Genomic DNA, 13,369 nt, shown 5'->3' with positions numbered 1-13,369 from the left:
GTATGCAGCACATTTGTGGCACTCAACACTTGAAAATATTCAAGATATATTTGGATTTGTGCTTCAAATGAGCAGAAAATATTGTAAGTGGCAGTTAAATGCTTTTTGTTGCGTAATCAAATGATATGGTCTATTATACGGGTCCAGCATTCATTTAGAAATACATAAGTGTCAGAGCAATTAAATATTTCAAGTGCTTAAGTGAGCATAAAATGTTGTTACATCCAGATAAATTCTTTTGTGGGCTAATCAAATTAATTTTTAATTCATGTAAACTATATTAATTGATGTATTTACCTATAATAAATTGCTATGCTAGAAGGCATCATGTATCAGAAATATTATAATGAATTCCTCACTTAATCTCCAAGCAGCAGACAGGATACAATATATTTCTTTAAAAAATAAAAGAATCGATTCCACTATTCATCTAGTGATAATAAAATTCAAAGGGAATTTTGAATTTGAAACCGAAGTAACTTAATTTTGTGTCTTTCACTTTAACGTATTTTGTTGTTTCTTTCAGAATATTAACAATCTATTGATGGCGATGGCTAATAAAAATTAGATTCAAATTACATAATTGACAAGGCAATTTGATGGAGAGGCCGGACAAGTAACTGAATATTAAATTCAGTTGGGAATTTAGTTGAAGAGCAAATTGATTTGCGGCTCACCGCGTTTAAACAGCCGCTTTCAGCTCGCTCTCTCTCTATCATCGAGAGAGTGAGAGAAAGACTTGTGGGGACTCTCTGCTTGTGGCAGATGACAACTTACAGTTGATTGCACACCAGTGAGAACTGGACAAGAAACCCATTGAGCTGGCTTGGACCGGGACCAGGGACTGAACGGCCACTGGACATGAACTCGAGACTGGACGACAGTTCTGCTGGCGTCACTCGAGCAAGACATCCATTCATGGGGATTCTCTCCATATATTCTGTGATTCTGCCTCTCTTATCTGCAGTAGTTTGTCGTAGACGCAGCGTCGCCTCATGAATTGGACCCATGTGTATGGAGAGTGTATGGAGGGGGTATGAATGTTGAATCTAGTGGCACAGTCGTTCATTGTGGTACTTTATGGGCGACAGATTTATCAGGCAAAGCCATAATCCGGCCTGCAAGGCAAACACACAGGCTCGAGCACAGCTTTCTGAGCTATTTATAGGCACATTTTCTCAGATTAAAGAAGTTTGCACTGGCTCTTAAGCTGACTTTGGTACTGGCACTGGTACTGGCACTGGCACTGTCCTCGTGAAATGATCCCCTATGAACGGGCAGAGATGCCACATTTAAGATATTCTCTTTGAGTTTGCAAAAAGGTTTAACTGAATTGGCTTGAGAAATTGCTGATTAGACTGGTAGCTGTGCTGTGTGGATAAAAGTGCTTGTGGGAATGGAACTATTTATGCGAAAATTTATTTAATTTGAATTTAAAATATTTCTAGCTATTCTCTAGGTATACTCCAACAATTTTTTAAATTATTTAGGGCTTGCATTTAGCATGAATTTGACTATTTTGTGGTTAAAAATCCAGATTGATTTCATATAAAATTCATAAAAATCATTCTTGGTTTTTTATTTAAGCTGAAACTTCCATTGATATTTTACCAAAATTCCCCAGACACTTAAATACGTTTCAGTTGTTCGCTTTCAATTTATCATTGCCCCCCAAGGACTTCAAACTAATTTGAAGCCATTTTGGGTTTCGTTTCATTTATTTATGAGCTTTTGAGGCTGGCAATAAATCAAACTCTAGTTGTGCTCACACACACACACACACACACACACAGGCATACACACGGATACAACACACACTTGCGCACACATGTGGCTCGAAAAGTTGGCTCCTGCAGTGTGCATGTGTAATGCTCGACTAAGTAGCTGTAAAATATATTGCAATTTGTTGCATCTGCGCAACCTGTGGGCCTGCCTGCCCTTGCATTCCACATTCCGCATACCACAGACCCAAGCTCCACCCACGAAGCTATGTATGTCCTTGGGCCTCACACACAGCAGGGCATTCAATTAATTATTGTAATGACGAAATTAATTAAAACTCATCCAATTTGACGCTGCGGTCGGGGCCATATTGAAAAGTATATTTATGTTCTGCGGTCTGTCAGGTGCGCCAAAGTAACAGCCAAGCACTCTGACTCTGATTGATGTCAATTCAACTTTTCAAACTCAATCCTGTATAGGAGGAGGAGGAACAGGAGGAGTCCTTCGAGCATCTGAAATCCTCAACCGAGCAGAACGAGCGGAGGATTCAACGGGGGAAAGTTAAGAGCATCAGGGAACAAACAACTTAAGCACATTTTCCTTTTGTTTGCGGGGGTCTGGTTGGCAAAAACAAATCAAAATCCGCTTAGAGTTTGCTTTCCGCAGGGACACCCCACATATTTTTAAAGCCGCCTTAAAGTCAAGTCTGTGGTAAGTCCCCGATAACTGAATCTCCCTCTCCTTTCTCTCTGTATCTCTCTGCCCGCTTCTCTGTGGTTTTTTCATCCATTTTTTTTGCGGTTTGGCAAAGGCACCACACACACACACACAGAAAATACATAAGAAGGATAACTGGGGGAATTTTCATATTTTCTTTCTCGCAGAACAAAACGAGAAATGAATTTATGCCCAGCAATTGCCCTTTTTTGTGGCCAGCCGCCAGACTAGGCGATTCAAATGATTTCCATTTTTTTTTTTTTTTGGTTTTGCTTGGACTCTGCTGCTTTGGAGAATGCTTCAATTAGAAGTGGCTGCTCAGCCTTTCGTTTCATTTAATTAAGTCTTCTCCAAAGAGAAACAGAAAAATTACTTGAAAGTGCATGGGAAAGTTGGGGAGGAGCAGCTTGGATGATCAGGTATTGTTTGTCGGGTTTCTCGGGAAGGATACTCTAAAATCTAGAGAAAAGAAATACTCTGAAAGAAGTTCGGCATTGCAGGGATTCCTAAGAAGGATTTTCTTGAAAAAGAGTTTGTAATATCTCCCAGGATGTATGTTTAAAAGGCTTCTTCTGAAAGAAACGTATTTTGTCCCAGATTTCTTTCATTGAAATTATTTAAGAATTTTTTGCAACCCATCAAAAGTTAAACTCCCCCTTAAAACCACTTTATCATTCTCTTTGAAATCTTCTATTCAAATAGAAAAACAAAAACTCATTTTTGTAATCTCGAACCAGATCAAAATCAACATCAGCAAAGAGCCTTAAAGCTTCTTCTCTACACTTGTTCCGCGTCATAAATCATGCTCACAAAGCTAATTCCCAAAACGAAACAAATCTTACTCCACACAAAAATGAAAGTAAAAATAAAAACACTTAAATATTTTCCAATTTAACGCAGCTTACAATAACAGACATATGAGAAATGGCAAATAAAATGCATGGAAGGAGCGAAATAAATAGAAGCATAAAAAGATTAGCTAAAAGGAAAATAAGAAAAGTGGAACCAAAGAGCACCCGAAGAAGGAGGGAGCGGAGCAATACACTTGACAAAATGCAGATCCAAATCAAATAAGGATTGATAATTAAATTTTTTTCTTTTCAACAATTCAGGATATATCCAAATTCAATTGATCCAACCAATTTCAAAGTTGCAAAAAAATGTTAAAACAGTTAAATGGATATTTTAAACTGTAAACATTTTTTACCAATTGAAGTTTCTCTTTTTTACTGTATTTTTCCCGGTGTAGGGAGAAAGTAGAAAAGTAAAGGCAGCAGCAAAAAGCAGAGAGAACACATAAATAAACACGTTCAATGGCAAATAAAAAATAAATCAAACATTTTACTTGGCGCCGCCGTCCCGAAAGTAAACAACAACCAAAAATATTGTAGAAATGTTGGAATAATAAAAGTGAAAATGAAAAACAAATAAAAAATGCCGAGCACCTTAGATGGGGGTATACATATATAAGAGGGGTACTCTCGCTCTCCTCTTCTCGCCGTCTGGTTAAAACTTTTTCCCTTCTGCTGCTCCGCAAACAGTTGCAGTGCCCAGCTCCAGCCGTCGCTAAAGGAAAGCAGAGCAAAAACGAAGAGCAAAATGTAAATAGAAATAAAAATGGAGCTTAATTTAAAATGCGACGAAGCGTGGCAGACACACACACACACATACATGCAGATACAGCTACAGTGTCGGCCATAAACAAGCGCTATTATCAACAGGAATGGAGAGAGGCTGGCGGAGAAACGACAGAAACGATGGAGATGGGCCGCTGCAGATAAACATAGCGCAAAACATTTTTGCGCTCTATGCAAAGCAACTTTCCATCTTCCCTTTTTTTTGTGTGCAATACCCTTTAATGGGGGTATCATGATTATGAAGAGGGCTCGGCCACTTAGAAGTATTGTACAAGTCCACACGCAAGCGGGATAAATGGCCTTCAAGGATAGATTCTCGGAAAATTACGGCATTCAAGGGTATCTAAAACTGAGCACTGATTTTGTCTCTGCTCCTCCCCTTGCTTCTTTTCCGGTTTTTTTTTTATTTGTATACATATTTAGAAATGTGTTTTTTTTTCTGTTGTGCGCATTTTTGGAGTAACATACACACACGCACACACATGCACAGTAAAAAAAGAAGGAGGAAGCAGAAATCTAAAACTCGCAACCGCAAGAGGGGAAGGAGTGGCAGTGGCAGTGGCAGCGGGTAGTACGAGTTGAGTGACGCTCCACTGCCATTCCTGCCATAGACAAACTCCATCCACAAGTTTCTTTTTTTTTTGGGGGCTGCTGGCTGTGGCTGGCAGGCGCCGGTGACGCTTTTTTGATGGGCGCCACAGCCACAACGCCGAACACCAGCACCAGCATCCTGCCCTGTAAAGCAGCATTCAAAAACAAGGTGTGTCCTGGCACAGTGGTTGGAGAGAGTGTGAACAAGGGGCACTAATTGAAGTACTGTCTCATTTGCTTGTTGAGTGAAGTTCAGAGGAGTTTGTTTGCTCAAGAGTTTGGCAAGAATGTTAATATTTTGAGGAAATTTATAAGCTGCAGCAAAAGAAATATCTCTGTGTATTTCCAAGAAAATGCACAAACAATTCTTTCAACTTAAGCCAACCTATTTTCCTATTTAACATTGGTCTACCATAGTTTTGCTTCAGCAAAACTTTGCCGTAATATAAAAGAAGACAACAAAATATTTAAACTTTGTATCTTGCCTAAGAAAAGAAAGTTCTTTAAAAATAGCTCGAACTTAAACGAATCTCAAATATACTTATATCCGCATTTGCCTCTTTTCCAACCACAACTTTCTGTAGCCTCTATCAAGAGCAGAAATATGCCACCCAAGCCACAGTGCCGGGTTAAAAGAGGGTAAGAAGGTGGCTAGAAACAGGAAGGAGTGGGCTCAAAGTGTTCAACGCTGCGTTGTAAAGAACTCGCATTTATCTTTATTTTTATGCCACAAACACGCCAACCAAACGCACAGACTCTGAATGCTCAAAGACAGGCACAGCTAGCGAGAGAGAGACAGAGAGAGAGAGAGAGAGGCAGAGTGAGAGAGGCGATGCCTAGCTCCGTTTCGTAGTGTAAAACGTATGGAGGTTATGGCGGTTGTGTGGAGTCAACTTTAGCACCCACAGCCGCAGAACAGGCACCACCCTAAGGGCAAAGCCAAAGCCAACATTAGCTGGGGCCATGTTGATGGCGGCAAACGCATACAAATCACAGAGCGAAAGAGGAGGAAGGTGTACCATAGAGAGAGAGACAGAGAGAGAATGAGAGTGAGAGAGACAAGCAGAGTGGGAGGAGAGCTTCATAAGAAGGCTGTAGGTCGTGGGGAGGTGTGGGCTTAATCTCTACAATCTTCTAGTTTTTGCTATGTAAAGTGAAGCGCTTAAGGCCACAGCGCTGCCTGCACCTCCACCTCTTCGTGGGGGGGGGGTGACACAACATCCTCCAAGTCTCGCACACACACACAAACACAAACACAAACATAGATACTCACGCACACCCCACCTATACATGCAATGCCCATACCATCAGATAGGAAAATCGAAGCTCTTCTGCGGCACTTGAGGCGCTGGCTTAGACCAAAGAGGTGGCAGATGAAGCAGCCAAAGCAACACCAGCACCAGACCAAGAACAAGAAGTTAAGTAAAGTTCAAGTGCTGAAAGCCTGATAGAGTGGGTAATACAGAGAAAAGGCGACTAGCGGCTGGTATAGCGGCTACAATGCAGTTTTCAAAAGCAAAATCACGTACAAACTCCCAAAAGCGAACTGAACTGAACTCCCCCACGGTTGGCTCCTTCTCTGTTAGTTTTCAACGCCGATTTAATTTCAAATTATTTGTTTGGGTTCACCTTTTTATAGAGTGGCCTTGGTTTGGCTTGGCTTGGCTTCTTGTTTGCACTTTTTTCGGCACCGTTTTTCTGTTTATTTTTTGGTTTTTTTTTCTCGTTTTTGTTTTGTTAATTTCACTTTGTCCGGTGTTCTGTTTATTTTTCATGAATTTTACTGTGTTTGCACTGCAAAGAATTTTGATAGTATTTGGTGTGGGTAATTATCTTTTGGGGGGACAGAAGTTTTAGGTGTGGGGGCTGGGACCCTCAAAGGTAGAGTCGATGTTGCCCTGGGCGAGTCTTTTTGGTTATAAAGTTTTAATGGGTGGTAAGACTGCGGGTAATTCTTTAGTTTTAATGTGCTGGAACTAATGTTCCTGGAGGGAATGGATGGGATAACAAGTATAGCTCCGAAAAGTCCCTAAGACCATTTAAAATATAATAAAAAAAACACTACTAACTACTACTACTAATTTATAGGTTTCCTTCTAAAGAACCGTCTAGAATTTATCTAGATTTATTAATGCCTTTGTGCTGATTTTATACAGATTTATTTGCTGCCTATTTCTTATAAATTTCTTATATTATTTTTTCTTTAAAAGTGCCCCTAAGAGCTCGATAAGTTGGTTTAAAAAATGGACGCTAAAAACAATCATACACACAAAATTTTATAATCCCCGATTGATATTTTTCCCAAATGATTTTTAAACGATGGAAATTCCATTTGAGTACTACAGTTAAATATTTAATTGTACGAAATTTGTTCTTGTATATTTAATTGCACTATTTATTTGTTGGTTTATTCATACGGAAATGTAAGCCAAAACATTTGTGCTTAATTGTACAGACAAACAGTACAAACAGTACAAACTTTGTTCCATTTAGTTTTGGTCAAATACTTTTAAAACTTATTTTCAAGCACACACTTGTATTTTCTAGAAATTTGTCTGCACTTGGCCAATTAAATTTGGCCGAAGGACGAGGGCCATAACCAAGCCAAACTCTTTAGCAGAATCATGATGATTCAGTAAGTCAGCCGTAAACTCACTTTAATTAGTTTCCAAAAAATGTAAACAGTTTCTGGGAAGTCGAAGACTCCGCCGCGACGCGTCTCACAGAAGGAGAGAGCGCTCTGGATGCGATGGCTAGAGATTGCCTCTGGCTCCGGGTTCAGACTCGCGACCAACCGTAACGCTTCAAAGTTGCTCCGCTACTGGACCAATCCTATGAGCACATGGATGCGGCCAGTGTTCAGATAAAAGAGCTTGAGCTTTCTTCCTATAAAATATATCTGAAGGAGAGCCTGGAGTTTTCCCGCTCTGCGAGTGATTCACTCTAAACATGCGCACACAGCATCCCGCAGAGAGTGAGAGAAACGTGTTTGGGTTTTATTGCGAAAGGGAAGTTTTTGGTCCACGCGGAAAAGGCTCTGCCAGAAATTACCCAAAACATTGCAGCCAGAAACAGCTGGCCAACAGCTGTGAGCCATGTTTGAGTATGGTTAGGGCCAAAAGGAAAGCTTTCATAACTTGTAGAGCGCCCATGGGATGACAGTGCGAGTACGAGTCAGTATTTTGTATATTTTTCCATTTTGCCGGTCGCTCTTTCTGTCTCTTTGATGTTGCGATGGCTTTGGCACCAGCCCCCATCATCATCATCATCATCATTATGCTCTCGTGGTGACTGTGACGCACTCTTGAAACCGAAATGCTTTTCATTATGCGCCCTAATGTCTATGGCCTTTATGTCTAATGCGTGCATAAGGACTCCACTCTTGGCCCTGTTATGACTTGGCTGGCCCTCTCTCTCTCTTTGCATTCAGTCAGTCTGTCTGTCCGTCTGTCTGTCTCTCCTCAGTGTGTGTGTTTTTCCTGACGGCGCACACATTATGGGGATTCACTTGGTTTATTTGCATTATTTCTTGGCGCTGGATTATTTTTATCATCGCTCATGCATGTAATTTATTATAATGATTTACACATTAAGTATCATTAAGCCGAGTGCTCGTTTCGGTGTAAGGGGTATAAATTGCAACTAATTGTGCACAATGCGGCGTATGCGTGATATATGTGAAACTTTAATGAGAATCGCGCAAATATTTGCACACCCACACACACTAACAGAGATTCCATGGCACTCCACGCTCCATCCCCCACACAGATATTAATAATCTGGCATCGGAATGAGAATTTCACGCGATTCCTCTCGACGGCATCTTAATGAGCAACTTTTCTGCGTGGGCTTGTGGGTTGCGGGTTTTTGGGTGGAAAATGATTGCGGAAACCTCATCATGCAAAACGTGCCACACCGAAACTTTTTGCCGGCGCGCTGCTCATCAATTCGAACTAAGAAAACTTCGACTTTGTGTATGATATTTATGGCAGCTCCTGCTCCTGCTTCTCCTTGGAGTTCATTAATTTTTGGGGCTTCGCTTCACCCGCAATTATTCAGCCAGCTTACATTATTTTCCTCCATCTGTCGGCTGGAAGTTTTCCTTGGCAGTCAGACAAACAGACACACAAGCAGCTACCAGACAGAGTCTGAGATATTGATTTAATGCATTGCCAGATACGCATGAGTATTTGGTGTGGCATAAACGAGCATTTGTGATTGAGGTTGAAAAGAATAATCGACTTATACCTCAGAGTTCTTCTACCAGTTGTGTTCGCCCCCCAAAAAAAGTAGAGCCTGCCACAACTTTGAGCCTCTCCTCTGTCATCCTTCATTGTGAGAGATGTGAGCTTAAAGGCAAAGTCCTCCCATCAACTTCAAGAGCCACTACACAACCTGCTAAATGCTGACATATGCATTCCCCCATCAGGAAATATGCATTAAAAATATCCCCAGTCATGCAATATTTCCTTTCTATCTCAAATTTAGCACACAATGCTGGCCAACTTTCGTTTTTTGTGTGGGAGCACTGGCGGTTACACAACAAATTGGCACCAGACTTTATTGTCCCAGTTTTTTCTGTGCTTTTTATTTATTTTTGCCATTTTTTTTTTCCAGGGGGTTTTCTATATTTGCGGCTGGCGCCGCCTGCACCTTGACACTTTTGCAATTGTCGCATGGAAATATATTTTTTCTGCCGTTGTTATTCTTGCTCAATTTGTTTGCTTGTTGCCCCCCATAGATGTTTGTGTTTTTGTAGATTTTACATATTTGTTTTTTTTTTGCTTCTATTTTTTCGTAGGTTTTTTTTATTTATGGTTAGTGCTGCAGAATATTTCAGCATCAACCGAAAAAAGAAGGAGGTCCGTCAGATGGACCAAAACTATGTGGGAGCCATTTCAGTTGTGGCTTTTTTCTGTTCTTTTACTGCTCGTTCTTTTCCATGAATAAATCATGGGGTACTGTGGGGAATAGTTGGGGTATAAAAGGGGAAGATTCAATGGGACTTTACTGTTAATGTTTGATAATATTTTAGAGCAATTTTGGTAGTCGTTTTGCCTTTGAATAAATGGCTGAAAGAGGAGACAGTAACTAAAAGCAAAGGGAATTTAAAATGTATGTAAATTGTTGAAGAGATAATTTTACCGAACATCTTTAAAGGAGAGAACAATTTAATGCTACATTTTATTATTGATTTAAGTGAATCAAAAATCCAATTTCAAATTCAAGCAAAGTAATAATGGAGAAATGTAAAGAATATATTTCTAGAAAAAAATGTATGCTGAAGGCTAAAGTTCAGCCCATCTTAAATTGTCAATTTCTGTTTTATCCTTTCAGCATTTTTCTCATTTTCTCCATTTTCCTGGCCCCATTAGTGGGAATATTCCTCGCCCTCCAAACCCGAAACACAGCTTGGAGCAAAAGTAAACTAAGCAAATCTGCTGGCAATTTAATCCTTTTGAAATTTGCTTTAATTAACTCGAATAATAAGCAGCATCCGCATTCCCGCCCAGCCTTCTCTTCATGCTGTTTGTGGGCTTATGAGCTTTGGCACTTTGTGGTTGAAAGTTTGGTTTTTTGTGCTCCTTTTTGGCAGTTGGATTTCCGACATTTGCCAAAGCAAATTTCAGCAGAGCAGGACTAATAAGCCAAACAAGAGACAGCGCGGGGAGAAACACAGAATGTGAGAGAGCGAAAGAGAGAGAGAGTTGTTAAGGGGAGTGGCACACAGACAAAGTTAATACGAGACAGCTGCCCCCGCAGTTTGTGGGCAATTGAAAAGTTTATTAATAACGAGCATCAGTAGCGGTGGCATGCAGCACGCGGCGTAACTTTAAAGCGATTTCCGTTTTTTTTTATTCATAAGTATGATTTTTATTTTTAATTAAAAGAAGTCGCGGTATGAGGAGGAATGCAGAAGGAAATGTAATTATATTTGAACAGCATGCAAAATATGTTTTAATTTATTAAATTAAAATAAGCAGCAACAAACCCGACAAGCGAGCCACAGAAAAAAAAAGAAAAGGAAACGCAAAGGAAGCAGCGAGCCGCAAACCGAGTGCCCAAAGCAATTTGAGCCAGCGTCACACGCGGCGTATGCGTAATGTGCTCGCAACAAAATCAACGTTATGCAAATTTTAATGTGAGCATAAGGCGGAAACGAAAACGCGTCACGCTTCTCAGTTTTCTCTTGGTTCTTGTGGAGGCCAAACAAGGGTATCATCGGTGGCATGCTGGAATAGAAACGGAGATAATTGAAGATAATAAATTAAGACATTACGAATGAGGGGAGGGCAACATGTTCGCTGCATCACGTTCAATTTGGAGTAATATTTTTGGATATTAAAAAAAAAATTGAAACAAAGATGCATCCGAAAAGTGTCTCCAAATGCAAGGACTGGTAACTCAAAGGTCGATCAATTTTAGGTGAAACAAAACATTTTTCTTATGGGTATTTCAGCTATTAATGGCATGAATGAATTTTTCAATTTATTGAATTTAAATTTGCATTTAAACGCAACAAATAGGATTTAAATCATTGCCTACTTTAAAGGGCTATCCAAGCAGACTACAAAAATGAGAAAAAATAAGAATATCGAAGAATAACTGTTAATGTGACTTTATTCCTTTAATATATAATACAATTTAAACGAAAGTCAGTCAAACCCATCTAAACTGAAGCTTTTGCTGAGGAATTGTTTGAATATTCAGGCAAGTAACAATATATACACATATGAAAATGAATTAAATACCCGCGATAATCTCAATTGAACTTTCTGATATATAGCAAGCAGAGGGTATCAACTAAAGCCAACGCAAATCCGCGTCAGTCTTTCTTCTCCCCATTTGCCCTGCAGTCGTATTTACATACATGTACACACATGTATGTATATGTCAGAGCACTCTCGTGGCGCGAAATTACATTTTGTAGCACACACACACATATGCAGAGAGAGATAGAGAGAAAGAGAGAGAGCGAAAAAATTGTAATGAGCTTATTAAGTCATATTAAAGTCCAAGTACAACCAATTTGATAAAAACAGCAACTGACATGGCAGACAGCCGACGCCACACACATGACAATGTTTTTAAGCCCAATTTTTATGATCGCATTTGGCATTAATGTTAATAGCAAATGGCGCAGACACAGCTATTTTTGTACATAGTATGCATATGACCATATAATAAATGAGCTTGGCAGCAGGTGGCTTAACAGTTGTTGGATGTACATACTGCACGTGGCTGTGGGGAGTGGCTCAGGCTGTGCCAGCCACCATTGCTGGCTTGATTAACATTTTTATACGCTGCTCAGGGCAGTAAATCATTTTTAACTGATCTTAATTGAGCATGATCTATGACGCACTTAAAGTTTTAATAATTTGCTGGTTTCAGTTTCAGTAAATTATTTCAATCATAAATCCTGGATTTATACTTCTATATGCTTCAGTTGAGTTGAGTTTTGTTTAGTCGATTGTAACAGTCTCAACGGAACAGACGATCTGAAAAATACAAAAAAAAAAAAAAAAAAAAAAATTTTATATTACGAATAATATATTTTCGATATGTCTTACAGCAACGCTCTTTCGATGGCACAGAGCCTGATGGCCAACATACAGATAGTGGGACAGGCCCACTTGGCAAGTAAGTAACTGAGTGACGATTAACTAATAAGCCAAGCCACCAATGGCTATTACCTTCCACTTCCAGCTAAGCTGCCGAAAATAGACGCTGCCTACCGCCTGATCGGCCCTGCACTCAAGAGTACCACTGGCAAGGTATTGATTTCATTCGTCGTCGGTTACTATGCCACCAAAACGCTGTCACAGATTTGCAACAAAATGCTGGGATCCAAGCCGACTAACGCAGATGAACCTGTCGCCTTACGCATGCCCTTAGAACTCACATTGCAACAGCTGTCCGAGTTTAATGGACAGGATAACAAGCCAACTTACACGGCCTTGAATGGCATGATCTACGATCTGACATCGTGCATGATAAGCCAAGACGATGCAATTCTTCATCTCATAGCTGGTTGCGATGCTGGTCCAATACTTTCAAAGACATACAAATCCATGGGCGTCTGCAACGTCAACAGCATGCGCAATTGGGAGTTGATGATTGAGTCCGAGTGCCCAATGGTTGGTTACTTGGTTGCACCGTTGGACTTTGAGGAAGATAATTCCTATCAGAGTGACGCCGAAGATGTGTCAACCGTTGTGGATGCAGCCGAGCCAGTTGGCGACTTTTGATTGCATTTTGATTTTGTTCTTGTTCTTGTTACAAATTTAAATATATTTTTTTACTTTAGAAAAAACCTTTAATAATAACGCGAATTGAAAATCAGCTGAGATAATGTTCAAGATTGAACACAGACTTTCGGCATAGCAAAAATCTGTGTTGGCTTAGCTCTAATTAATTTTTGACCCTGTCTCCTGTCGTTTCTCTTCACGTTTCACCGAATCTTTGGCATCTGCTCGAAAAGTTTGTTCGTTTTTCGTTGTTTTTTTTTGTGTACTTTGACAGCGAAATATCGACTACAGCAAATGTCGATAACAACAAATTTTGTTGTCGTGTTTTCTCTCTTTTGCGCTTCAATTTTCCCCTCCCTGGCGATGCTTAAATTTCTCTGTTCTCCGCCCTGCATCAAACCGTTGACTTTGTCAAGTTGTCGCCGTCTTTCGGAGGCTTTGGCTGTTGGCTTG

At 40.0% G+C, this 13,369-nt stretch overlaps 1 protein-coding gene across 1 annotated transcript; it reads left to right on the top strand.

Moving 5' to 3' along the window:
- The first annotated feature begins 12,175 nt into the window (after window positions 1–12,175).
- Window positions 12,176–12,955, top strand: LOC111077045. The gene is made up of 2 exons (XM_022371178.2): window positions 12,176–12,308; window positions 12,375–12,955. Exons 1-2 carry the CDS (start codon window positions 12,230–12,232, stop codon window positions 12,914–12,916), a joined length of 621 nt encoding a protein of 206 aa, XP_022226870.2. The 5' UTR covers window positions 12,176–12,229; the 3' UTR covers window positions 12,917–12,955.
- The last annotated feature ends 414 nt before the right edge of the window (window positions 12,956–13,369 follow it).

Source organism: Drosophila obscura, unplaced genomic scaffold, assembly GCF_018151105.1.
Source record: "Drosophila obscura isolate BZ-5 IFL unplaced genomic scaffold, ASM1815110v1 contig_200, whole genome shotgun sequence".
NCBI lineage: Eukaryota > Metazoa > Arthropoda > Insecta > Diptera > Drosophilidae > Drosophila > Drosophila obscura.
Note: the sequence above shows the minus strand (reverse complement) of the source record. Positions and strands in the feature narration are given on the sequence as shown.